The sequence below is a fragment of the Petaurus breviceps genome, unplaced genomic scaffold, assembly GCF_028583685.1.
Source record: "Petaurus breviceps papuanus isolate PSGF00001 unplaced genomic scaffold, PetGlider_PUasm1.0 90730, whole genome shotgun sequence".
In the NCBI taxonomy this organism is placed as follows: Eukaryota; Metazoa; Chordata; class Mammalia; order Diprotodontia; family Petauridae; genus Petaurus; species Petaurus breviceps.
Genome location: NW_027187324.1, coordinates 11,527,736 through 11,555,654, shown reverse-complemented (window position 1 = coordinate 11,555,654; position 27,919 = coordinate 11,527,736). Strand labels below are relative to the sequence as shown.

Genomic DNA, 27,919 nt, shown 5'->3' with positions numbered 1-27,919 from the left:
AGTTTGAACCACTGAAACGTACCCTTTATTTAGGTACAGTAGGATTCTTAGGTTGCCTAAGATGTGCAATGACCAAAAAGAAAGAAGGCATACATGATTAAATGTGATGGTGTGATCTAGAGAAAAGAATATTGTGTTGGAATTTAGGACACCAAGTCTCTAAACCTAGTTCTTCCTTACCTTGTTAAGTTACTTGGCACACATTGCTTCTCCACTTCAGGCTTTAATGTCTTGATAGGATTGGGGGAGAGGGGTCAAGACTAGAGGAATATAAGGTGCCTAAGGTCCCTTTCTTTTATTTGTTTCTTTGATTGTTTCAAAATTAAACCTCATCTTTATTCTTTTATAGACTCTTTCTAATAATACAGTTCCTGAAAATGTGGGCAGCAGTGGCAGGTTCAAACTTGACATTTTGAAAAACAAAGCTAAGAGATCCTTGACCAGCTCCCTGGAAAATATCTTCTCAAGGGTAAGTCAAATACTTTCTATGTAATACTGACTGTAAATCAGTGTACTCTTTTTAAATTTTCTTCTAAGTAAGCTAAAAGATTTCTACCTTGTCATCAGTTATTAAATTACCAAATTTAATCAATCAAAATTAATACCTTTATTTAAATGAATTCTAGTTTAAAGAAAATTGTAAACATGATCTTTTATATCTGGTGTTGTTATGCTGATTTTGATACCTGAATAATCTATAGAGCTTGAGTAGTAGAGACATATGCACAGAAAAATGGAAACAGGGTATTTAAATCTTAATGCTTAAAGAACTTAGTGTTTTTTACCACATAAAATTGATACAAAATCCCTCTTTTGTACTTGTCTGGGATCTAAGGAAAAATCTTGATAGTAAAGAAATGCATATTGTGAGAAATTAATTAGAATATTACATATGCATTAAAATTAACAGTACAGCTAAAGTGTCTTTCAAGAACGCAACAAAGTGATCATTGTAGACTTAACTCATCCCAAATAACCTACAAAGCCTTCTAAGAATATCAAATAAGTTAGCCAACAAATATTTGTTAAATGTTTAAGGGCCACTACTTGGGTGGTAGTTGTGTGAGTGGAGAGAAGGGAGGATATATCAGACATGTTATAAAGGCAGAAATAAGACATGGCAGCAGATTGGCATAGGGGGTGACTGCTAGTGAGCAGTCAAGGATGACACTGAAGTTTCAAATCTGAGTAACCAGGACAGTGGTGGTGCCCTTGACAATAATAGGAAAATTAGGAAAAGGGAAGGATTTGGGGAAGAAAGATACTGAGTTTTGTTTTGTACATGTTGAGTTTGAGATCTCTATGGGACATCTACTTTGAGATTTACAAGAGGCACATTATGATGGGAAACTAGAGGTCAGGAGAATGGTTAGGGCTGGATATTTGTGTCTGAGAATCATTAGCATAGAGAAGATATTTGAACCACAGAAGCTGATGAGATCTCCAGGTGAGGAAATATAGAGCAGAAGCTTTTAACATTTTTGTGTCATGGAGTCTCCTAGTATGAGTGCAAGAGATGGTGAGGAGGAAAAGAACACCAGCCAGTTATTGAACACATTGAAGAAGGAACATTTCCTAGACTTTTATAGAAAACAGCTACCAGAATCTTGGGATAACAAATATGGATTGATTGAACCTCAAAGGGGAACAGTTTACTGAGTGATGGTGGTAGAAGGAAAGTCTAGAAAGAGTAATTGGAAACAAGGAATATTCCAGTCTTCCCACTATAACCAATGAGTGGGGGGCAGGGCAGGAGTGAAAGTGCAAGCTAATATTGGAAAGGATAACCAGGGAGGCAAGGGGGAGCCAGAACTCCAGAAAATGGAAGGAGTGAAAAGGTAGCAACTTAAGATGGAAGCAGCTTTGTTAACTAGAGAACAAGCATTTCCAAGAGCACAGTGGAATGAGTAAGTACATCAGAAGTGGGGCATTTGGGTGGTGGGTTTGAACATAGCGAGAGTAAGGAATCAGGTAGTAGGAAATGGTGTTTTGTTCTGTGACAGCTGCAGGTTCAGTATCATTTAAATGAGGAGAGTATGAGGGAGTAGAAAAATAATTTTTTTGTCTTCAGTGTGCCCTCTGACTTTTTTTTTTATTTTTAAAATTTTATTTATTTATTTTTATTTTACAGCATTCAGTTCTACAAGCTTTTGAGTTCCAAATATTCTCCCCCTCCTTCTCTCCCACTCTCTACCAAGATGGCATGCAATCTAATAGAGGCTCTTAAACAATCATTTATTGAGCTCCTACTGTGTGCCAAATTACTGGAGATATAAACTTGGGAAAATAGTCCTTGTTCTCAAGGAGCTTTATATTCCACCAGGGAAAACAGTGTATATACATAGATGAGTATATACAGAATGCCCACAGAATAAACACAGTAATTTATTTGTTTATTTTTATTTTTGCTTTTTGGAGGGGGGTAGGTAGGGCAATTGGGGTTAAGTGACTTGCCCGAGGTCACACGGCTAGTTAAATGGCTGAGGCAGGATTTGAACTCAGGTCCTCCTGACTCCAGGGCCAGTGCTCTATTCACTGTGCCACATAGCTGCCCCAACAGAGTAATTTTGGGGTATGAAAATAACACTTTACAACTTGGGAGGTCAGAAAAGGCCTCCTGCAGAAGATGACAGATCAGTTATTCTTTTTGAAGGAAACTTGGACTTCTTCAAGGAAGAGGTGAGGAGGAAGAGCTTCCCAGGTAGGGGAGAGAGCCTGCAAAGGGAGGGAGGCAGGAGATAGATTGTCAGTTATGGGGAATAGCAAGCAAGCCAGTTTAGCTGAAAGGAGAGTGTGTGAGGAGAAGTAATGTGAAATTTGTATGTAAAATAGGTTGGATCCAGGTTATAAAGAACCTTAAGTGCCAGTCAGGAATTTTTATCTAATCATACAAGCAGTAGAGATCTCCTGAAATTTCTTTAGCAAGGAAGTGATGGGGTCATACTTGTGCTTTAGTAATATCTATTTGGCATTTCTTTGTAGCCTAGAGTGGAATGGGAACAGAACTGTTAAGTTATTGCAGTCGTCTAGTCGAGGCAATTTTGAGGGCTTGAGCTAAATGGTAGCTATTGTGAGTGGAGAAAAGGGAATAGATATGAGAGATGTAAACATTTAGAGTTAGAAGGATCTCCCTGCTGTGTCATGACTTTTCTCTGTCATGCTTGATATATCTTGGGTCAGCATAAGAAATTAAATGGGAATTTTTTCAGTTTTCTGGACGCTGCAGACACCCCATGAAAGCCAGCAGATGGCACAGAGCCTATGACCAAATGCTTAACCCAGAAAGTATTCCATATGCAACAATATCTCATAAAAGGAAAAGAAAAAAAATGACTTGTTCTCTGGTACAAAGTGAGCGTGAAAAAATTTTAAGCTGATTTTTCAGATTATGGGGGTTCTGTGCCCTTAATCCTTGCAACATGGAAGAAAAAAACTGTATTTCATATAAGTAAATATGGTAGTGCTGTGGGTAGAGTGCAAAGCCTGAAGTCAGGAAGACCTGAATTCAAATCTGGATTCAGACACTTAGTACCTGGATGACCCTGAGCAAGTCACTTAATCCTGTTTGCCTCAGTTTCCCTATCTGTAAAATGAGCTAGAGAAGGAAATGGTGAACATTACAGTATCTTTGCCAAGAAAACCCCAAATGGGGGCATGAAGAGTCAGATGTGACTGAAAAATGACTCAACAACAACAAAAAATTGCAGGAACTCAGTTCATGAAGAACATGGTACCGTTAATGAGTCTGGAAAATAGTATATCTTCTAGGAAAATATAAATTGTGATTATGTAAATAAGGATTTAAAAAACTGTGTAGATAACAAACATGTTTCATTATATACAGCAGATGGTGAGGATAGAAAGAGTGCTTTCAGTTTGCAGGTGTTTTAATTCCACAATATAGTGCTTTAAAAAAGTAATATCATATTCGTGAGAATGCCTCTTCTGGTCATTCTCTGAACAGGCACAGCAGTAAGGTTTTATTTATAATCTATAAATGCCTTTTACTGCTTTAAAGATAAATTTATGCATATTACAGGGGTACAGAATGATATTGTGAATTGTTAGTTTCTTAACCAATTAAAATATTTTTGATTAAACATCAGATGGTATATGATAGAGAATTGTAAGAAATTATAATAGACACTATGTCCTACAGTAGGGAACTGGTTAGCTTTAGGAGTTTTGGATATTTGTAGAACAGAGAATTAAGGGAAAAATAATTTCTGATATTATAATGTATTGTAGCCATTTTTTTTGCTGATATTCAAAGTGCTTCCTAGACATTAACATTAGTCTGTGGGTCTAAAGATTAGTTTTAGAGGTAAGCCCTGCAAGGGAGTTCATTCATGAACATTTACAGATAGAAAAACTGGGACACAAAGTGAATTAGGGATTTGTCAAAATAGTTTATTAGTGGAGTTTGAGAGAGAGCTCAGGTTCCCTGGCTTCCTTATTTCTTTCTGTTTCTTTAGAAATAGGTGATTTTTTTTTAAAGAATGGAGGACTGAAAAGTGTAAAGTAATTTTTAGACAGGTGGTTTAATCTGCTTGACACATCATCTATGTTCCCTGCCACATTTATGTTCCTTCTGCTAGTTTCATATTTTCTATTAGCATGGGTGAATAATTATTTTTTAAAGCCTGGTACCATGCCAAGTAACATTGTTGATAGGGAGAAAGAGTCTGAAGTTCAAGGGATGATTTTACTTTATATTTTGAAACATTGTTTAGTGTATAATTTAGGATTGAATATATCAATAACTGAACATGTTGAAGATTCAAATTCCAAAATGGTTCTTTCAGCTTTGTTTTTCTTTATAATAATGATTGTTCAGATATTTGTTGAGTTGCTACCAATAATGAAGCCCTAGTACAGTAATCCTACCTTTTGCAAAGTTCTGTTCATTTTAACTAAATTGAGTTATTTGTTTAAGAGTGTGATATGGTGATCTGGAGTTACTTAACCTCAAATGAGGTAGAATTTCAGAAGCATAACTTGAAATATTGTAGAATTACAAAATGCAGATTATTGGAGCATAATGGGTATCAGTGTTGAGCTTAGACAAAAAAACATGTTTTTTTAGGGGAAGAAGAAAGACTGAGCCATTGTTGAGGAAACTCCAATATAATTTAAAACTTTTTAAACTCATAATATGTTTGAGAGCATCAGAAAAGGAAAAAAATATTGGCTCATTTAAGATTCCATATTTAATAAGTGCCTGCTATGTGTCATATACTTAGACACTGAAGATACAAAATTTCCATTAAGAACCCAGGTTTTAATAAACTGCAAACAGGCAATCTATAACATACAGATAACTGATTCTTCCTGTAGGAGGAATGGGAATGGGGGGGAATTAGAAATAAGTAATATAACATGTCAACAAAAGCCCAGAACTGTGACCATATGAATAGGTAAATTTGTATTTGTAATTTTAAAAAATAAATTTTATTAATGTCTTTTGTTTTTGTAAATAACCAGAATTTCTTAGTATCTCCCCCGCCCCGAGAGTCATTTGATATAACAAATAAATATTTTTAAAGAAAAAAGGGGGGGAAATGAGGAAAACCTAACAATACATCAAAAAAAAATTGCAAATATATACAATATGCCATAATGTTGACATGCCACTGTTTCAGAGGTGTAGGATGGAAGTATTTTCTTAATTTTTCTAGTTGTTATTTACCTGACCCCAATTACTTTGCTTTTATTTTCAATATATTGTGTATTTACTTATCTGTGACCACACCCAACACCCTATGATCCCCCCACACCCAACCCTCCAGTAGAATGTAAGCTCCTTGAGATTAGGGATTGTCTATTTTTTGTTATGTGTATATCCAACATTTAACATAGTCTGGTGCACAGTACATGTTTAATAATGCTTATCAGTTCTTCCTAATCCTGTGAATTGGAAAGATTGAGATAATAAATTATTTTATAAATAAAAAACTCAAGAATCCTCTTATAAAACCTAAACAAAAGAATCATTTTCTTCAGAAAAATTATAGGTCTTTTAAAATAGAATTGAAACAAACAATATTTGAATAAAACTGAGATGCTTTTATCTAATATCAGTTATCCTCCTTCCTCAGTAACCTGTAGAGCTCCCTAATGCTAGGATAGGGAAAAAGAGGGAGAGGGAGAATGTGTGTGTGTGTGTGTGTGTGTGTGTGTGTGTGTGTATGCTCATACTATACTATTCTCCAAAAACCCACCAAATATTTAATGATTTGAAGGTATATTCATTCCTTATTACCATACATGGAACTTATTATCATTATCTTTTCATATCAAGAAAAGTCTGTATATTACCAAAAAGAAATTGCCTGATAGGTTTTTATTTCAGTGTACTATAAAGACTTCTATCTAATCTATCCTTATGTATTATACTTTTAAACTAATTACAATGACTACTTAAGTCAGATTGACTGGATCTCTTTATTTTCAAACACCCTAGTTTAATGAACTATGGAGAAAACAATACTATAAAAAATGAATTCCATTTGTAGGTAATAATTCCTTAAATTGGTATATGATACTTTAAGCTAGACAGCTACTTATCTTGGGGTCTTACTGAGTAGTTTTATGATTCAATTGAAGATTAACTTTAGGATCATAGGATCAAGGAGCTGGAAGAGATCTTGGAGGTGACCTTGGTTTACAGAGAGGAAAATGACTAGATGCCCTCTGAGGTCCCTTGTAAGCCCCAATGTTCTATACCCCTTTGATAGTTTGGCATCCTGCTATTTGGTGCTCAAGGGGGTTTGAAGTCCTTCCTATCTACCCTGCCAAGTTCTCATGCCTGTACTGCTATGACTGACATAGCCTCTAAGCCATGCCTGGTAATAGAGCAGAAGATCTATTTTGGTCAAGGTGGTGTACTGTAGGCTTTCCATTCCAAAGTATTTCACATTGTGAGACCTAAGAAGGTCTTACACCATGGAAAAAAAAGAATAGGCTTATTTTTTAGTGATTTGGAAATAGTTCATGTAGTATTCTGGGTTATTTAGGTGAAAGGTTTTTTTTTTCTTTTTGCATATCCAGACTTGTCATTTTTCTTTTTCTGGGTTATGTAGTTGGTATAAGATTGATGTTCTAGTCATATGGTTTGGCTCACAATCACAGCCATTTTTAGACGTCAAGATATTTTGTATAGCTAACTACACTTGTTTGTGAAATAGGATCGCTGTTAAATATGTAGAGAAGCTCATTAGCAATACAAAATGAGTCCAAGGGGAAATGGTGATACACGTATTACCAAATTGGTGTATGGAAAATTGACAAACCTGTCTGTACAAGAATTATAATACCACAGTGTTATATTCCAGTTATCCGGCTATAACCATATTTCAAGGTAAAGGTCTAATGAGAGAACCTGGTTTCCAAGTATGTCTTTTTCTCAGTGTAACAACATTTAACTTCACCAGCTTAAAACATATAATCTCATGGGCAGGTCAGATTAGAAATGTAAAATAAATGTTCTGTCTTTTATTTTATGAAAAACTATGAATATGACAAGTCATTGTCAGTGAAACAAGTTCTTTGAGTTTTTTTTTCCACTAGTAGTGGTGATGATTTTGTATTATATTGCTTGGATGGAAGAAAGGAAAGAAGTAATGGATGAACAAAAGAAGGAAGGAAGAAAATAAGTATTTATTAAATGTATGTTATGTGTTAGGCGTTATGCTAAATTTTACTAGTAATATCTCATTTGAGCCTTACAAGAGCCCTGCAAGGTGGATGCTATTATCCCCATTTTACAGTTGAGAAAACTAAGGTAGATAGAGGTCCAGTGACTTGACAAGGGCCCCACAGTTAATGTGTCTGAATCTGAATTTGAACTCAGGTCTTCCTGACCTCAAGACCCATTACTCTATTACTGCACCACGTAGTAGTAGGAGTGCTGCGTGAGCAGTCAGGAGGCAAATTTAGATTCTGATTGTGATACTTACTTGATATGACCTTGAACAAGTCACTCAGTTCTTCTGAAATTCATTTTCCACATCTGTAAATTGGGATAATAATAAAATATTTGGTAATGAAAGACTGAAGAGCATTCATTGTTATGTTGTAGAATCATATGACTGAAAGCACCTTCTGAGTCATTTATTTAATCCTACCCCTTTCCTTCAGATGGGATAGCACTTAAATTACCTATAATAATGTAAATAGTTGAACATTAGAAATCCCACAGTTTATCAAGGTTAACCTTGAGGGAAAGTGTTTTAAAAAATTCTTATATAGTTTCTGTAGCTTAAGCTTCCAGATTTTTGTTTTTAAATAGAAATAGAAAATAAATAATAGTCCCCATTTTTATGTATAAAAAGCTTTTCATAGTTTTGAAAACTGTTATTAAATTGTACCATTTCCCTCCCCTTGAACTTTCCAGCAAAGTTTTATTTGCCTAGCCTTTATGTAACTTCATGGCTTTCTTTTGAATCCCATTCAGGTTCACTGATAGATAGATACCCTTTCTAGTTGGATATTTTCTACTATTCTAGTAAGGGCCTTCCCAGAGCTAAGTATATTGGAAGAAAGATATATCTCTAATATGCTCTGCTTTTATTTATTTATTCCAATATAATCCTTGTATTTTTAATTAAAGCACTATATTGCTGACTCAGGAAAAAACAGAAATCCTGGCCAAGATACATGAGGCAAGAAAAAAAGGCCATTAAATTTTTCCTTTTTACCTACCTTTCCTTTTATCTACCTACATATCTACATAGATATAAGAAGTAGACATATTTATTTGACTGACTCACTGTTCATTCAGCTATCTTTTTTAGGTTATCTTATTTTGATACCTGAGGTTTTCTTTTTCTATTATTTTTCTATGTGTAAAAGCAGATAATTTACAGAATATTAGCTTTCTTGAAGATATCTTCAGTTTATATGTATGTAATATTTATGAATCCTAAGCAACAAAGATCTAGACTTAATAGATTTTTAAAAATTCAAGGTCCTATTTGAATATTGGGGACGGGGATTTTCTTTTTCAATAAAGCAAAGTAGGTAGACTACTGAAGATTTTCTAGTTAGGAATAAGTACCCAGAATCTAGGAAGTATTATATTTTTCTGCCTATTATCCTGTTGTTCCTGAAATGATTATATTTCAGACACCTTCCTCATCATGTTATTGTGAAAAAAGTGCTTTGGAGATCTTCAAAATTTTATTAAATTCATTTGAATTGTTATTAACCTACTGTCCTTAGTGTCATGGATCTAATGTCTGATGTCTTGGGTTCATCTCCCTATTGTTGGTTCATTGTATTGTGGGGAATTATACCTAAGCCTAAAATATTTGGGAAAATTTAACCTGTAATTTCACCTATACCCATTCCTTGCTTATGTTGAGAAGTAGGAGTCTATAATTTTAAATTTTCTTTCAAATTAAACATTCTTATATAGTGGATAGGGCATTAGGCCTAAAGTGAGGATGACCTGAGTTCGAATGCAGACTCAGACACTTAGTAGCTGTGTGACCCTGAGCAAATAATTTAATTTCTGCCTGCCTCAGTTTCCTCAACTGCCAAATGAGGATAATAATAGTACCTACCTCCGAGGATTGTTGGGGGATCAAATGAGATAATATTTGTAAGGTACTTAGTACAGTGCCCGGCACATAATAAAAACACATAGTACCGTAGGTACTTGATAAATGTTTGCTCCCTTCCTTTCTTTCCCTCCAACCCCCAAAGTGTGGAGGATGGGGTCAGAGAACTTAGAAATTTGATTATTTAGAGTTTATTGGAGAAAATTTTATTTTGGGGGGGGTAAAAACCTTAACTCTACTCTTCTTGAGTATATATACACTTCTTGATTATGTGTTTTATATTTATATTTTTATACCTATATATTTGTGAGAACAGCAACCTTAGAGATGAAAAGTTGTTGAGTCGTTTTCAGTCATGACCAATGCTTTATTGACTCCATTTGGGATTTTCTTGGCAAAAATTCTGGAGTGGTTTGCCATTGCCTTCTCCAGCTCATTTTACAGGTGAGGAAACTGAGGCAAAAAAGGGTTAAGTGATTTGCCCAGGGTTCCACAGCTAATAAGTGTCTGAGGCCAGATCTGAACTCAGGGGCAGTCTATCCAATGTGCCACCTAACTGTCCCTGAGAAGGAAAGGCTTAGGTTCAAGTACTGCCTCTGAAACCCATTAGCTATGTGATCCTGAGCATTCAACAGTTTGGTGCTCTTGGTGCTCTCTAAGATTCCTTTTGGCCAAAGTTTGCTGATCTGTAAGCATTTTCTAAGTAAGTACTTATGGTGTCCCAGGCACTGTACTTAGCACTAGAGATAAAAATAAAAGGAAAAACAGCCCATGCCCTCAAGGAGCTTACATTTTAATGAGACAACATATGTAGAAGTAGGTACATACAAGATTTATACAGAGTAGATCAAAGGTAATCTCAGAGGGGATGGCACCAGGCATTGGTAGGATCAGGAAACACCTTCGAAGAAGGTAGAATTTGAGTTGAATCTTGAAGGAAGCCAAGGAAGCTAAGACATGGAGATGGGGGAACATTAGCATTCCAGGCACGGGGGACAGCCAGTGCAAAGACATGGAGATGGAAGACAGTGTCATGTGTGAGGAATACTGGGAATTCCTTATACTGATAAAATCACAAGTTGAGGACCCTATTCCCCAACCCCTCCTGAAAAATATATTTTACAAATATGTACTTGTAAAAACTTTTCTTATACTTTCTAGAATTATTCTTTCTTCTATTTTCTATATTCTAAAAATTAAATTTTTCATTGTAGATTCTAATAACCACCCTTTTTATGGAGAGTAGCTAGTAACAGCTAGCATTTATATAGTATGTTAGGTTTTGTAAATCTCCTTACAAATATTAACCCTTTTGGTTTTCAGAACAGCCCTGTGAGGTAGATGGTATTGTTATCCACATTTTACAACTGAGGAAACTGAGGCAGACAAAGGTTAAATGACTTGCCCAGTGTCACATAGCTAACAATCATCCAAGGCCAGATTTGAACTCGTCTTCCCAACCCTAGGCCAGTGCCCTATCAACTGTACCATATTACTGTCTCTAATTCCTACTTTAATTCCTTGATACACTAAAATGGCAAAAACTTAGAGTTTGACTGGATCTCACACCTTATCTCTTCTAACCCTAGCTTAGTTAGAATGTCCTCTACAACATCCAAAAGAAGTAACTGTCCAGCTTCTGCTTGAAGATACCATTGCTGGGGGATTAGCTGCCTCTGGAGGAAACTTTGGAGCAGGGCTAACTGTTAGGATGTTTTTCCTCATATCAAGCCTGAGTCTGCCCTTCTGAAGCTTCATATGAAGAATCATAGAATTTCCGATTGGGAAGGCACCTCAGTGGCCATCTAGTCCAAACCAGAAATGAAAGGTGTTAGCACTGTTACATAGCTTGTAAGTAGTTCCTTAGCCTTTACAGAAAGGCTTCATGCCTCTAGAGGCACTTCATGCCCGTTTGGACAGTTCTGAGCATTAGGACGTTTTCCCTGACATCAAGCCTAAAAGATAAGACTCCCGTCTATTTTTCCTGGCTCTGTCCTTGGGGGTCACAGAGAACAAATCTAATCTCTCCTCTAGGACCACCCCTCCAACACTCAGAGACAGCTATCTTGTCCCTAGGATGTCTTTTCTTCTCCAGGCTAAGCTTGCCCATTTTAAGAAGCATCTCACTATATGAAGTATTGAACAGAATGCCCTCAGTATTAACCTGTTTACTGTAGTTATAGCATGTTTTGTAGTCTGGAGAATGTCCCAGGAGAGTGAAATTTAATTAGAAATTCAGACCAGGACAAAGCAAATGAATGGCACCTTTGTTCCTTGTTTTGACAGGAGGCCCATTATGAGCTAATGTGTAAGGGATGAGCCTCTGGGCTCTGAGAAAGTTTCTCACAGCCCAACCCAGGCCCACAGAGCAGCCCTCTATCACTAAAAGCTATGGATGATCCAGCCTCTTTATCTGCTTCCTTTATCCTCTACTTTGCCATCTCAACAAATTATAATGTCCAGAGACCCCAAAGCATAAATATGGTAATGGAATTAATAGATTAAAGCCCTTTCCATTTACTGTGTATGTGACCTTGGACAAGATTACTCTTTGAGCATTAGTTTCCTCTTCTGTATGATTAGTCTTGAACTAGATGATCCTAAGATCCCTTATAACTCTAAATCCTAAGATTCTAACAGTGCATAGTGTAGGTTTGGTGAATGCAAAGAAACAAGAGAGCCCATTCTTTGCCTTCTGCCATGCTGTAGCCCACAGAGTGGGAAGGACTTGAATTGGTCTAAATTGACTCCTTGGGATATTCTTGGTTGTCCTTATACATATTTTTTCTATCTGAGAAAAAATAAAAGCCAAATTCTTCTTTTGTCTTCTTACTTTCAGCTAGTATATAGATGTCATGGTATAGTAGAAAGAATTTTGAAATATGGGAAATAGGGAATCTTGGTTTTAACCCCAATTGGGCAAGTAATTTAAACTCCATAAGTTCTTGTTTCTTCATCTATAAAATTAGGGAGGAGGAAAGGAACACAAATTTATTAAGTGTCTACTCTATGCCAAGCCCTGTGCTAAGAACTTGACAAATTTCATCTCATTTGATCCTCACAACAACGCTCTAAGATAGATACCAATATGATCCCTAGTTTACAGTTGAGGAAACTGAGTCAGACAGAGGTTAACTAACTTGCTTAGGGTCAGACAGCTAGAAAGTGTCTGAGTCCAGCTTTGAATTTAAGATTTCCTGACTCCAGGTCCAGCATTCTATCAGCTGTGCCAGTTTCAATGATGAAAAATTATTGTCATAGATGTTTTTTTCTGTTAAATCACATTCATCTATTAATATGATCCTTCTCTTTCTCCTATAGACTGACATCTCTTTGAACAAATCTCAAGATAAATGAAAGAATAGAAAGTAGCGTAGCAAAGCCAGTTAGTACATCAAACCTCTCTGATGATAAGCACATTATTCCACACCAGTAGCCCCCTGCCTCTGGGTGCATGCTTGGTCATTGTAATAACATAGTATTAGGTTTTGTTTTATAAGTCTTTCCATATACACTGTTATAGTCATTGTATATATTTTTTCTTTGTTCTTCTTACTTCTTTTGGTATCAGTTCATACAAGTCTTCCTATGATTCTCTCAATTCTTTGTATTCATGGTTTCTTACTGCTAAATAATATTTTATAGCATTTATTTGCCAATATTTTGTTTATTCATTTCCCAATTGATGGATATGCGTTTTATTTTTAATTGTTTGCCACTTACAAAAGTATTGTTATGGTGTATAGATAGAAAGCTTATCAGTTCAGCAGCAGTATAAGATAACATCCCAAAACTAGCTTTTGGGATTCAGGGAATAGAGAACCAAGTAAAATATTTAATTCTTGTCTTCCCACAGGGAGCTAACAGAATGAGAGGTCGTTTAGGAAGCATGGACAGCTTTGAAAGGTCTAACAGTCTTGCTTCGGAGAAGGTACCAAATGAAGGCTGACTAATTCTACTGTCTTAGGACTTAATAGTTTGATGCAGGTTTCAGGAATATATAAATTAACACACTGTGACTTGTTTGGCATTATCCACTTACACACGAGATATATACAACTGTTTGAATTTTCAGTATGTATTTTATATTTCTGATACTTATTGAACCTTGTATTGACTGGAGGGTGACATGTTTGTGTACTACTGATCTTGAAGAGTTCAGTTGGACTCCATTGGTTCTTAGGGGCAATAAATATCTCTCCCTTTTATAGGCTAGCTGTGTTACAACAAGCTTTTCACATTGCGCAGTTTTTCTTCTTGGTGATGCAATTTGATCCTCAATTACAAACAAATTCATATAATAATGAACTGTTGTTATAGTACAATTTTGTTGTACTTCAGAGCTAATTTTGTTTTTGTTCTCTCTCCTCTCACCTTTTTCTCTTAATTTCAGCTTCATACTCATATATTTCTTTTAGAAAATGCCCTTCTTGTTTTTTCTCCTGGTTCTTGATAATTCTGAAAATTAAAGCATACTCATGTTAATTTCTTTTAAAATATATATCTCAATTTGAAGTCTATTTAAACTAATTTCTCTTTAGACCTATAAAAGTAGTTTTAATAAACTTTTAATTTGTGGAGTTTCCCTGAGGATTTATTCCAAACCTTATTGATCTTAGCAGTCTAAAAAACATGACTTATTTAGTGACTGTTCTGTAACATATAAACAATGTACCTGTCTGAATTAGAAAATTTATTAGGCTTGTCCATGCAATATGAGACACTTACTGGCATAGCACACTTTTCATTTATTTCCTGTTTTTCATGTTTTTCAGTTTACCTCAGGCAACATGTAGTTGGACAATAGCTTACCCAGGGGACAAGGATGCATAACAGATTTTATTATTTTATTTTCCTGATGCTGCTGCTAAAGCTGGACAATCAGACTGTTATATTGTTTTGACAGTACAGGAAGTATGCAACTGATATGTCAAGGAAATTAGCAGACACATATACACAAACCCCACCCACTTTTGGTCATGATCTCTTTTCATCTTTCTGCCAACAGTCAGAAGTACAGTAGCTACAGCATTTTATTGCTACAAAGTGTCAGAGGAAAGAATACCTTGTCTTATCACCACTTTCTCATTTTGGTCTGTCTTTACGGATGCTTTTGTCCCAGAGCAAGCTTATCAAAAGAAGTTGGTCATGCTACTACTGATTAGCATGCAGCATGGCTTAAGTAAAAAAGGCAATTTGCTCATGGCCCAGGAAGAAGAGACATCCTTTCTCTTTTGAGCTAAATCTGGTCAGGCCTGCCATGCTTTCTGTGAGAAAGCAAGGCCTTACTCCCCTTTGATTTCTTCTCAGGACTGTTCACCAGGTGACTCTCCACCAGGCACCCCGCCAGCCTCCCCGCTGTACTCAGCCTGGCAGACATTCCCTGAAGAGGATTTGGACTCCCCTCAGTTTCGAAGGCGGGCACACACATTCAGCCATCCCCCCTCAAGTACAAAGAGAAAGATCGCCTTACAGGATGGGCGATCTCATGGTATTCGGTCCCCTCTCCTGAGACAGAGTTCCATTGAACAGTGCAGGTGAGTCTGAACTTTCCTTCCTATTGGACTTGGCAATGCTGATTTTGATGAGAGTTGTGCTGGGAAGGAAATACTATTGCACAAAAAAGCATACAAAGTTAGAGTCCTATTTACTGTCGAGGGAGGAGAAATGATCTCTATCGATTTATCAGTGTTCTAAAAAATAGTATTACAATATTGGTTATTCCAAGTTGTGTATTATGTATATTGCTTGGAAGAAACCACGAAATCTTAACTAACAGAAAACCTTCAAGCAGAGATTTAAGATACATCAGCATCCTATTTTGTTTTATAAAAGGAAAAGAATTGGAGGGAGTTAGCATGAAGTTATTGTGACTGAAATTTGCTGACTACACAAGTTAGTGGCTACAAAGAAATGAACTCAGCAAGTTTTAAAATAACTAATCACTAGAACTTCCTGTTCACACAAAATCAAATGACTAGATAAGACATATACTAAATTAATTTTAAACTTGGCATAATAATTTTGTCAAATGCAAAATAACATGTAAGAGATGATTATTTAGATTTCCCTCTAGAGTGAAATAAGTAACCTTAACAAATGAAGACAATGCATAGCATAGTTGACAGGAAGTATAGTAAGCTGAAAAAAAAAACACTCTCAAGAATTTATGTGACATGGTATTTCAGAATTAATTTTGTTATGTCATCTTTATCATGATATAAGTATTAAAATTATGTTCTAGAATTGTAGAATAATGTGAGTACTTAATATTTTCTTCTCTTCTCACTATGTAACTAAAATGAAAATTTGTTTCCCAGAACTCAGATTCTTTCTCTTCATTATATATAAGAAGTAAGTTACTTAGAAAATAAATATATGATAGACACCATAGGGAGGATGACTTTAAATCTTATATTGATTATTGTTAACTTTACTAGTGTTAAAAATTTCTAGAAATTATTAGGACTAAAAAAATAGCAAAAGTGTTTTAAAGGAATATTATAGGAAAGTAAATAAATTGAGGCAAAACCTTTTCTTCCCAAATAAAGCCATCTTTTTGCCTCATATTTTGTAATATCTTCATAAAATGAAAGAAATTGTTTTAATATTAATATAATAGATATTATGAAGAAAAATAGAATAACAATTACATTTGTTTTACTTTAGACAATCAATCTTTTCTTTCCCAGGATGAAGTCTCTTAAGCCCAGTTCAGAAGTTTAAAATGAATACTTACTGAGAGGGGTTTTTCAGGCCCCAAATAGGCAGACAAAATGCCATTCAGAATGTGTGAATTAATGTAATTATCAACTTATCTTTTTAAAACTAAGAAAATAAGGGATCCCTATGAGGTTAAGCTAGTGCAAGAAGATGCTGTTTGTGGCGGTGCTGTATAGGTTATTCGATTTATTTTTGCAAATGCTATGTGGACTACATCTATAAGGACCTTGGATGAATAAAACAAAATCAATGAATATGAAAATTGGTGGTATAGTAAACTGAAATTTAGATACTGATTTCCAAAAAGCAAAACAAGTTGTTCCTTTATTTTTAGAAAAACTTACTACTTTATTTAAAATAATCAGGCCTTTGAAGTACTGATAACCTGCTTTTCCTTGTGGACTTTGTTTCCTGTGATTATTTCCCATGAAATTTCTCTTACATGTGAAAACAAACAACATTTTGTCCTAAAATTGTTAGAATACTTTAAAGACAAATGCATGATGTAAAGGATACTGCATAAATTAGAAAGCATAACATTAGATTGTTACACAAGGGTATTGCATAGAGAGAATGACATGTTAGCTTTCTCAGGTCTAGTTCCATACTTTCATTTTTTTCTTACATAATTGATATGAAAAGTCTATTTAGAAGATTTTTTTTCTTAATGAATAAAAATCTTAACTGTTTTACTATAAATTAAAACAAATCTGCTGTATTTTCTGTGCTTAGCGTTCTTCCATCAGGTCGACGCATTCACAAGGAGAGTAAATCTTCTTCTTCCAGTCTTCCAAGTCTTCATACTTCCATCTCTGCCCCTTCCTTCTCTGCCCCCTCTTTCCTGAAAAGCTTTTACCAGAGTTCAGGTAGACTGTCCCCACAGTATGAAAATGAAATAAGGTGAGAGCAGTAGCATCTGTTGGCAAAGAAAAAAATTTTCTAGAGTGCTTCTGGTATACTGATATGCTAATAAAAATTAATAAATTGTGGAGTGACATCTATGTATCCTGCTTTGTGCTAATTTCTAATTTGTTTTTCTAAATATTTGATTTGTATCTCGTTGGATATCCTAATGAGAGAGAGAGTTTTGAAAGTAGAAAATTAACCAAAGTGAAGAACCATTATTTAGAATCGGTAGTTTTCATGCTTTTTTCTAGTGTGGACCCTATCTTAATTTTTTCCCCAGATATCAGAATCCTAAACTTAGGTATGGTGGTAGAAAAAGATCTGGAGCTGACAATATTAAATAATTTCTTTCCATGAATCCCTAGACCTGCCTCTTAAAATGCCGTAATTCCTTAGAACAAAGTTTGAAAGCTACTGATAAATGATTCTGCTTAACGAAGGTGATTGATGCATGTTAGTCATTTTTTGAATGATTAATTTTGAATGACTAATTTTCTTTGACCTAAATTTAATTTTCTGTGTTTAAATGGATATAGGATTCCAGAGCCCACAATTCTAAATAATAGTTGGGGTGATAGTTAGGGGTGAGGAGGTAGGGGAGAGATTTGATGGTGATTTTTCATTTTGTAAAAGGGGATTTACAAATTGTGATGATCAGGCACAATTTGTAGTACACAAGAAGAGTAAGCAATGAGATTGTGTTTAAAAACAATATATGTAACATTTTACACTCAGAAAGCATTTATTAATCTCCTTCTAGGTTTCAAGCACTGTGCTAAGTGGTATAGATACAAACTATAGTAAAAGAAAGTTCTGCTTTCAGAGAACTCACATTTTAATGGGAGAGGCAGCATGCTAATCATTATGCACATACAAGATATATATATAATGCAAATGGAAGGTAGTTTCATAGTATAGACACTAGCAGTGGGGGAGACCGTGAAAGACCCTGTGAAGAAGCTGGAGTTTTAGCTTGGGTTTGAAGGAAGCCAGGAGACATAGATGAGAAGAGAGAGCATTCCAGGCATGAGGGATAGCCTTTGAAAATGACCAAAGTCAGGAGATACAGGATCTTGTTACAGGAACATCATGGAGACCAGTGTCCCTATATTGAGGAGTACATAGTAGGCAATAAGATGTAAGAAAAAGGTAGGAGGAGTCTAGGTTATGAAGGGTCTTGAATTCAAGCAGAGGATTTGATATTTGATCTTTTTAGGTGATAGAAAGTCACTCCAGTTTTATTGAGTAGGGAAGTGACATAGTGAGAAACTTTAGGAAAATCACTTTAACATATGAGTGAAAAATGGATGGAGATAGACTTGAGATGGGGAGGCTAACCAGTAGAGTATTGCAGTAGTCCAGGTGTGAGGTGATGAGGACCTGTGATAACACAGTGATAGCAGCATCAGAGGAGAGAAGGAGGTATATGTGAGATATGTTAGAAGGTAGTAGATAAAATCAACGCGGGAGGTAAAAGAGTGAGAATTTGAGGATAATAGCTAGATTCTGAGCCTGGGTGGATGGGGGAATGGTTGTTCCCTGGATAGTAATAAGGGAATTTTGATGAGATGAATGTTTGAAGTGGGAAGAAAATAAGTTAAATTTTTTTTTTTTACCTGTTGAGTTTAAGATTTCTATGGGACATCTAGTTCAAGATTCCCAGTAGGCAGTTGGAGATGTGAGACTGGAGGTCAGCAGATGTTAGGGCAGAATAAGTAGATTTGAGATAATTAAAACTATGGGAGCATATGGGATCACCAAGTTAAATAGTTGAGAGAAGAGAAGAGGACTCAGGACATTCTAGAAACGTGCATTGGTGACCATGATCTAATTTTCTTTTGTTTATGCTTATACATTAAGTTATAGTGTAGGAGTTGAAGATTTTGAAAAATGCAGTGCCATATTCTGTTCATCTAGTGTACAGAGAATAGGAGGTGGGGACTCTATGTTAATTTGATCGTGAGATGCCATACTGATTGTCGATTCTTGCATAAGAATGATAGTTTTGCATGTCAACTATTTTACAAATATGTTTATATGTATGTGTAAATATATACATATGGCTCATCAGGAGAGAGGGAGTAATAGCTAGCTTACGTGACACTTAAAGTGAGCCCATGTGACATTTCTGTTGGGTGTGCTTCTTGTGGCAGCTATGTGTTACCAAAAAATAAAGTATTTCATAAACCCTGATATTTGTCTCTATACCAAATTGTTGCTCTCCAAGTGTATTTTTCTCTGCACTGGATGGAGAGATAATAGTTTCTAATCTATATAGTTTTGAATCTGAACTTGCTATAAACTAAGAATTTAATTTCTAATGAGTTAGATTGGGGAAGGAGTGGCATTACAAATTTTCTCAAAATAATTTAATTGGAGATTATATTAACTTAATGTGTAAAAAATATATTTAACCAGACTTATCCTTTTGAAGTATTCAGTGAGTTTAGAATAATATATTCTGTGTTCATAAATATTAAGTATAGGTTTTGTTTGCATAGTACCCTCTGCTCTTGTCCATCCCTATTTCCAGCCATTGTTTGCAAGACTTGGGATGAAGCCAATGAGACATCTGAGAACATTATTGGATAAATCAGTTTGTCTTTTTTGGTGGGAGGAAAAGTAAGAGAAATGGCAGAGAGAATCCTATTTTGCAAAAATGATGTGCCTCCAAATGAGAAAGTCTGTTAATAATATTGTAGGTTAAATTTGGATAGGGGAATGGAAAGAATAAAAACAGTTATTTTACCTTTTTAAATTATTCATATATGACATTTTAAATTTTAATATGCACATGTTTATTTTTCTTTAGAATTGGATTCTGATATTCGCATTTGTATATTCTCTCTAGACTAGTTTTAATGAGGAAATATTGAGTTCAGAGGTACACACTAAATTTCATTGGAAGTTAAAGTTCTGTTGACTTACTTCAAAGACCATGTTTACAGTGAAGTACTCAGGTAGTTTTGGAATCATTTTTGTGAAGTTAATTACTTTATTTTCCTATAGTCGTGGTGTGACTTTGCACTTCAAATAGAAGAACTCTATACCTTTCTGACAAAACAGTATGAAGACTTTCTATTCCATAGATCATGTTATATACTGTGACTGTCTTAAAATTCCCGGTGCAGTTTTAAGCCTTGTTAATTAAAAACTGCTTTAAGACTTTGGGGACACCCGTTGTTTAAACTTACCAGCAAGAATCTGGGATTGAATGATTTCTCAAATTTGTATCCCATACAACAGTTTGCTTCATCCTAATCTTTATCTTATCTTATTTTTCCTATGATATGTGATAATAAGGATAAAGTGAAATTTTAATAAATTTTTTTTAATTGGATGTCATTTCTCTTAGGAAACATACTTCATGGGTTTCTGAGTATCTGGGACCAAGTTAGATGCCCAGATGGAAAGCCATAGGATGATAATGCACAGTGCCCTCACAAAGTAGAAGAATTTATAAAGATTTGTTGCTCACAATAATTACACTTCCCCAGAATCATTATCCTGAACCTTGGGTGTTTAAGTTATTTTAATTTCCTGATTTCCTGTTATCTGTATCATGAATATCTCATTGGAAGTAAACAGTAAAGGAGAATAGTCTTTCTATTATATCTCTTTTCTAAAGTGAAAATGGTGGCATAATGACCAATTTATCAAATGTATTTTATGTTATCATATTGCGATGATCTTTAAAATTTTATCTAAAAGCTTTTAGAATAATTTCTTTCAAAATTATTACTACCAAAGTTCATAAATTCAAAGTAAAATAATAGTTATTCCTCTTCATTTTCATATTCATCTTTACCACTCTGTTCTGGGAAGATGAGATATCATAGGCAAGAGATCCTGAGATATCATAGTTTTCCCACATTCACTGACAAAAAATAGTGTAAGCTTTGATTAGGTGTCATAATTGTTTGAATTACGTTGGTAAATCATCATAGGGTCTTGAAACAAACCTTCAGTGATTTACCGTGATTTTAGACATACATCTTTATTGTTATGCTAATGCTCTTTCTTGTTTCCCTCTTGCACTAGAATGAAGGACTCTGCTTCAGAATCAAGGTTATTGGAAGTTTAAGTATGCTAATGTGTCATGAAGGAAGAAGGCTCATTAATTTTATTTAATTCCTCTTGTCATTAGTCCCCCTTTCTCTACACGTTCCTGTTTTTTTTTTTTTGCCATTTAATATTCCCATCTTTATTATTTTTAAAACATTTATTAGGTATCTGTTGGGTGCATGACATTTATTTGGGTGCTCTGGGAGTTATATAATTAAGGGGATGTGTTCCCTGTTCTCAAGAATTTATTTTATGAGTCTTTTCTTAGTAATTCTAATGAGAACTCTGTTTCTACTCTTATCCATGTTGGCATTTCCAGAAAACTACAGTGGCCTCCATCCCAAGCCTGGTAACTTCGATAACAAAACCGTTCTTTTGGGGAGCTTAATGCACAACTGGAATAATGAGTATTATAAATAGTTACCTGTAAAGAAATACCTATATAATATGATATTTGTTTTTCATTTATTTGAATAATAGTTACGAGAGGATATTAATAAAGTATTTCAGGTCATTTCAGTACTCATCAGTGGATCAAGTTAGACCCACTAAGGACTTGCAGGTCCCTGTAAGCTAGCTTTATAGAAGAGTAAGGCTAGGACTTGGATCGTGGTTTCTTATTCACCAGGTCTGTTTAACTTCTCATCTAAGGGTTTGACTATATCTTCAGTAACAGAAAAGAAAGTATATTCATTTTCTCTTAACCCTTACAAATACTTTGTGGATAAATGTCCATAATCAATTCTAGGTTAACTGTAGCTGTACTACCTTAGAATTATTTCCTATATTTCATGTCGATGTTATAACAATTATAACAATAAGATTTTTTAAAACATAGTAAATTAATTTTGCATCTTTACTATTCTACTTTTTTTCTTTTTGAAGGGGGGAAGGCAGGGCAGTTGGGGTTAAGGGACTTGCCCAAGGTCACACGGCTAGTTTTTTGTGTTAAGTGTCTGAGGCTGGATCCAAACTCAGGTCCTCTTGGCTTCAGGGCCAGTGCTCTATTCACTGAGCCACCTAACTGCCCCTACTGTTCTACTTCTTGACCTTTGGTTGTAAGAAGGTTTTGTATAAGCAGCTTTGCTGTGCTGTTATCTGTTTTACTTACTCAAACTGAGAAATATGCGTTTAGTCTGGGGTTTAGAAAAGGAAGTTTACTACTTTGGTTATTTGTATTATTCATGGTTTTCATTGTTCCATTAACTTAAAATAACCTTTATGCTTTGTATCATTTTGTCCAGGCAGTAGGTCAAATTTGCATTTATTTAATCAGTAAAGGTTTTCTTTATAAATAGCAAGACTGCATGAAGATAAACAATAGAAAGAAATGTGAATTGCTTCTCATGCTTTCGTGAATGTACCTTTTTTTAGCACATTGATGAAAACTGTCTTGAAATATTTTTAAAGATAAATAATTTCTTTGTTCTTTTTGTACATAGTTCATTTCTTGTTGTCAAATTTAGAGACATCCCCATTTTACAGATTTAATTTTGTCCTTTTGTGCTCTTTAAGTTGTAGCTTTCATTTAATCTTTCTTAGCTACCAAGACTGTCACAGTAAATGTTTCACTATGATAGGGCACATTCTTTAACATCCATAGAAATCCTTTTTAGAAAAATGGCATATTAATCTATTTTCAGGAGACAACACAGAAACATGGCAAGCCAGTTTTGGGAGTATGTAGTATCAGAGCTTCTACCTTGTCTCTGTTGATTTGGTACTCTGTTGATTTGGTACTTTGTTGATGTGGTACTCTGCAGAGTTCCTACTCTCTCATTGGTCCTCAGATTTAAAAAGAGTTGGTGTGATGGCTAGGGCTAGCAATTTATAGAATTGGAGTCACTGTGACCATTGATTCCCATTGGGTGGTTACTAAAACATCTTGAATCTGACAAGTGCATTATTATAATTTGTTTGGGGCAGATCATGTTAATTTGATAGCTTAAATGGGGAAATTTTGTGTTTTTTTTTTTACTCAATTGTATATTCAAGGTTATCTTGGAACTTAATTACTTCATATCCCACTTATATCATGAAATACCTCCTTTTGATTGATTGGATGTAGAGAAAAGGATTTTCCCTCACCTTTAATAATGGGAGAAGGAATCTGGGATTCTGTCTCTTCCAGATGACTGTGAAAAAGACTTGCATTTGCATTTTGTAGATAACTATTATATTATTGTAATCCATTTTAAGAAGAATCCCTCTTGCTTTATTTATTTATATTATGTTGATTGGTTTTTCCCTTTCTAGTAGAAAAGCTGTAGCATAGAATATTTTTCATAGCTATTTGGGGAAATGTTACCCAGTTTCAGAAACTAAAATAGAAGAGAGGGAGAAAAGTTGATAGAGGAGGATGTGTGTTTATGTGTGTGTGTGTATGGTGAATATTAGTTGTTTTGGCTAGTCAGCACTTTATATGGAACTTCTGACATGTTAACACATTTGTCCTTTTATAAAAATCAGTTGCTTACCTTGTAAAATGTTATTGCTCTGGAAGGAATGGAAACAAGGTTATTTGCATAAAGAGAGAAGCATTAAAATGATATTTCAGCATTAAGAAAGGAATGACAGGAAATAAAGAATTTACAATTATTTTTCCTGTTAGACTTGAAGAAGGGCTATAGAGAAAAGACATCTTTATTTGTAAACATGCTAAGTTTCATTCCACTTTAAGTGTCTAAGATTTTCAAAATTAGGTGCTAAGCTGTACTAGAATTACATGTCGTTTTCTTGTTGTTTTTATTATCTATTTTTCATACCTAATTCCTAACTTGGTTTAATTGAATTAAAGGAGAAGTGAAAACTAATATCAGAGTTTGGAAAACACCCCACTACATTCCAATCTTCACCCCAACCTTACTCCTCCATGTCTTGCTATGAACAGTTTTTGTGATAACCTATTCCTGGATGAGTTGGAATGAAGGAATTTGAGTATAAACACAGTTGGATCAAGACTAATTCAAATAGTTTTGATTCTTGGAATTGCTGTCTTGTGCTCTTGGTTTTAGAAGCAAGGATGTCAGATAGCATTCTATTTCCACTTTTTACCTGTTAAATTTCTACCCATATTTTAAGACCCAATTCAAATGCCATCTCCTTCATGAACCCTTCTCTAATCCTTTCTGTTGATAATTACCTTCAAATGTATTTATCCTCTATTATTATCTGTTTTACTTATCTATTTATATGTCTTCTTCTAGTCAGTAGAATTCTTGAAGATAGGAAACATGTGTTACTAAACTTCCCATTTGTTCAATGCTTTGCATACAGTAAAGCTTAATTAATGGTTGCTGAATTAAACATGAACAAAAAACTCATAACTTTCAGTGGATAGATGATTCTTAGAAGTATTATCTTGATACATTCCTGTTATCACCTCAGTTGAGAAGGCAAACAGGTCCTTTTTTGGTCTGTTTTACCTGTTCATCTCAGGAAATGTTTTTCATGACACTTTTGTTAAATGTGTAGAGATGTAGTTCAGTACTATCAGACTAGGGTGTTTGGACCCTAAGCTATACCACAGGCAGCCTAGTAAAGGCTTCAGAGTCCCTAAAAGGACAGTACGGGTACTAGTGCTCTCAAAAGAGGAAGTGAAGAATAACATACTTACACCAGTTATTTAAGAATAAATGATTACGTCAGTGTGAGTCTTCTGTCCAGTGACGCATATCACAACCTCTGGGTGTTTTGTGAATTCCTGTGGCAAAAAACAAAACAAAATTTAAAAAATCCCTGCATTCTCCAATGAACAGTTAGGCTGGTGGTCCTCTTATAACAACTTTGAGGTTAGTCATTACCAACCTAAAGATATTCAGCTTCTTACAACTGATTAGAAATTGGGATCTACTGACATAATCTTTTTGACAACCCTGCTTCACCTACTTAGCATGATTCAGCATTGCAGTAGAACTTTATAGAGGAAAAAAGCAGCATTTATTTAGTTTATTTTAGCAGTTCATTTCAGCAAACATTCATAAGCAACTACTACATGCTAGATGCTGTAGTAGGCAACAGGCATCAAAGAAAAAAATGGTGTTACCAGGGAAACGTACCCAAAAAAAGGCCAGTAGTCCCCACCCTGGAGAGCTTATTATTCTCTTGGGAGATACAAGTAAACATATGAGTAAGTACAAGAGAATTTTAAGAGGGAGATAACTAACCTTATGGAGAATCAACAGATGCTTCCCTTAAGAGGTAGCCCCTGAAATGAGCCTTAAAATAAGGTTAGGATTCTAAGAGATGAGTGTGAGGGGGACCATTCTGTGGATGGGCAGTCAGTCAGCAAATACTGTGTTATGGGGCAATGTTTGGTGCTAGAGAAAGTCAAAACTGAAATAGTTCCTGCTCTTAAGAAGATTACATTCTAAGTAAAGCGTGGAGCCAAGAGATGAAATATCAGATTGATAGGCCAGTTTGGCTAGAACTCAGACTATGCCAAGGTGGGAAATATGTAGTAAGTCTAGAACAGTAAACTGGAGCCAGACTGTGAGGGGCTTTCAGGCTGGCAGTCAGTCAGTCAGTCAGCAAGCTTTTATTAAGTGTTCACTCTTCCAGGCACTCTTCTAGTTATTAGGGATACAAATAAAGACAAAAGCAGCCCTTACTGTTAAGGAGCCTATATTCGTGTGTGTGTGTGTTTGGGGGATATCAGAAACAACTAGATACCTTCAGAATGTATATAGCAGAGATGTAAAGTCATTTCAAGACAGAAGACACTGGTGGCTGAGGGGACCTGGGAAGGCCTCTTGCGGAAAGTGGGATGTGAGCTGAGGCTTGAAAGCCAGGCAAAATAAAGGTGAGGGAGAGGAGCCAGTGTAAAGGCATGAATATGAGAACCTGTGTGGGGAATAGTCATTGGTCAGTGTAGAAGCAGTATTGTTGAGAATGTGGAAAGGAATAGAATAGAAGAAATATATGAAGGAGCTCAGTTATGAACAACTTAAAGTGCCCAAACTTTATATTTGATCCCAGAGGTAGGTAAGGAACCACTAGAGTTTATTGAGGAGGGAGGTGACATGGTCAGACCTATAGTTCAGGTAAACCACTTAGGCAGCTCTTTGGAGGATAGATTGTATTGTAGTGAGACAAGACAGGGAGACCATTTAGAAGGGTATTGTAATAATCCAGGTGGGGGGTGATGAGAGCCTAAACTAGAATGGTGACTGTGTGAAGGGAGAGAAATGAATTTATATGAGATCTTATTAAGGTAGAAATACCTCATCTGGCATCTCATCTGGAAGGGATATATGGGATGAGTGAGAGGGAAAAGCTGATGGCAGTGTGGATTTGAACCAGGGTAGCATGTCCAAAAGAGAAGCCGTTGTTTTTCTCCCAAACCCATACCTCTTATGAACTTCCTGATTACTTTTCAAGAACACCACCGACTTCCACCTTCATTTCCACTCTCATCACTTAGTCTCACAACTTTCATGTAGACTCCTCACATATCCAGTCTGTTACCAAATTAGCTATTTCTACTTTGACAAGATCTCTCCCATAAGACCACTTCTCTCTATTCACACAACTGCCACCCTAGTTCAGGCCCTCAGCACGTGTTGCTTAAACTACTGTTGTAGTTCCGTCATGGGCCTCTCCCTTCTCCAATCCTTCCTCCTTATGTTGCCAGTGATTTTCCTTAGGTACATATCTGACCATGAAAAGTCCGGTGGCTCCATTACTTCTGGACTCGGATATAAACTCGTCTGTTTTGCATTTAGGGCTCCTCATAACCAGTTTTGTCTTGTCTTTGCAGTCTCTGCACATTTCTCCTTTTTCCACTGCCACTGTATGGTTCAGCCACATTGGCCTACTTTCTCTTCTTCACACAAAACTCTCCCTCTCCTTTTTTCATTCTTTTTCATTGACTGTCCCTCCTCTTTGTGCCTTTAGTTCAGGCTTCGTTCAGGACTCAGGTAGAGTTCTCATTGGCAAGAGGCTGTTTTCTGGCTCCCTAGCTGCTAATGTTTTCTTCTCTAAGGTTACCTTCTACCTACTTCATATGCATATTGTAAGTGCCTACTTACACAGAGCTGTTTTTCTGATTAGAATGTAAGCCACTTGAGGACAGGACCTGTTTTTTTTTTTTTTTTGTGCCCCCAGCATAGTGCCTGGCACTTTGTGAGTGACTTAATAAATACTTGCTGATTAATTAAAAAGGCCAACTTGACTGAACCATGTAGTGTGTAAAGGGGACTCATGATTAATAAAACCTGAAAGGTATGTTGGGGCTAGGTTTTGAAAGGTCAATGGAATGCCAAAGGAATTTATCCTTGCTCTTAGAAAAAATAGGGAACCTCTGAAGTTTGAGCAAGGGAATGACATAATCAGAAATGGATTGATGGGAAAGATTTGAGCCAAAAAAACAGTTAGGAGGTTATTGCCATTTCCCAGGCAGGGTTGTAGTTTTGTGACTTGAGAAAAGGGAATGTATTCTAGAGATGTGGTGTCTATCAAATATGTGAGGTGAATGAGAATGAGGGGCTGGGAATGATGCTGAGGTTGTGAACCTTGGTAACTGGAAGAGGTTTGTGTTGCTTTTGATAGTATTGGGGAGGTTTGGAAAAGGGATGGGTTTTGGGAAAAAGATAATTAATTTTATTTTACACATGTTGAGTTAAAGATGCTCACAGGGCATCTGGTTTGAAAAGTCCAATGAG

General features: G+C 35.5%; 1 protein-coding gene across 3 annotated transcripts in view; it reads left to right on the top strand.

The window, feature by feature from the left end:
- Positions 1-27,919, top strand: part of TBC1D4 (TBC1 domain family member 4) — a 222,076-nt gene that overhangs the window by 155,297 nt on the left and 38,860 nt on the right. For 2 of the 3 annotated variants that reach the window (XM_069066798.1, XM_069066799.1), the window contains exons 8-10: positions 350-469; positions 13,420-13,494; positions 14,874-15,100. In XM_069066798.1, coding sequence (XP_068922899.1) covers positions 350-469; positions 13,420-13,494; positions 14,874-15,100 — 422 coding nt within the window. Of the gene's footprint in view, positions 1-349; positions 470-13,419; positions 13,495-14,873; positions 15,101-17,018; positions 17,187-21,233; positions 21,261-27,919 lie in introns of all 3 variants that reach the window. The other variant, XM_069066800.1, reaches the window with a different exon arrangement.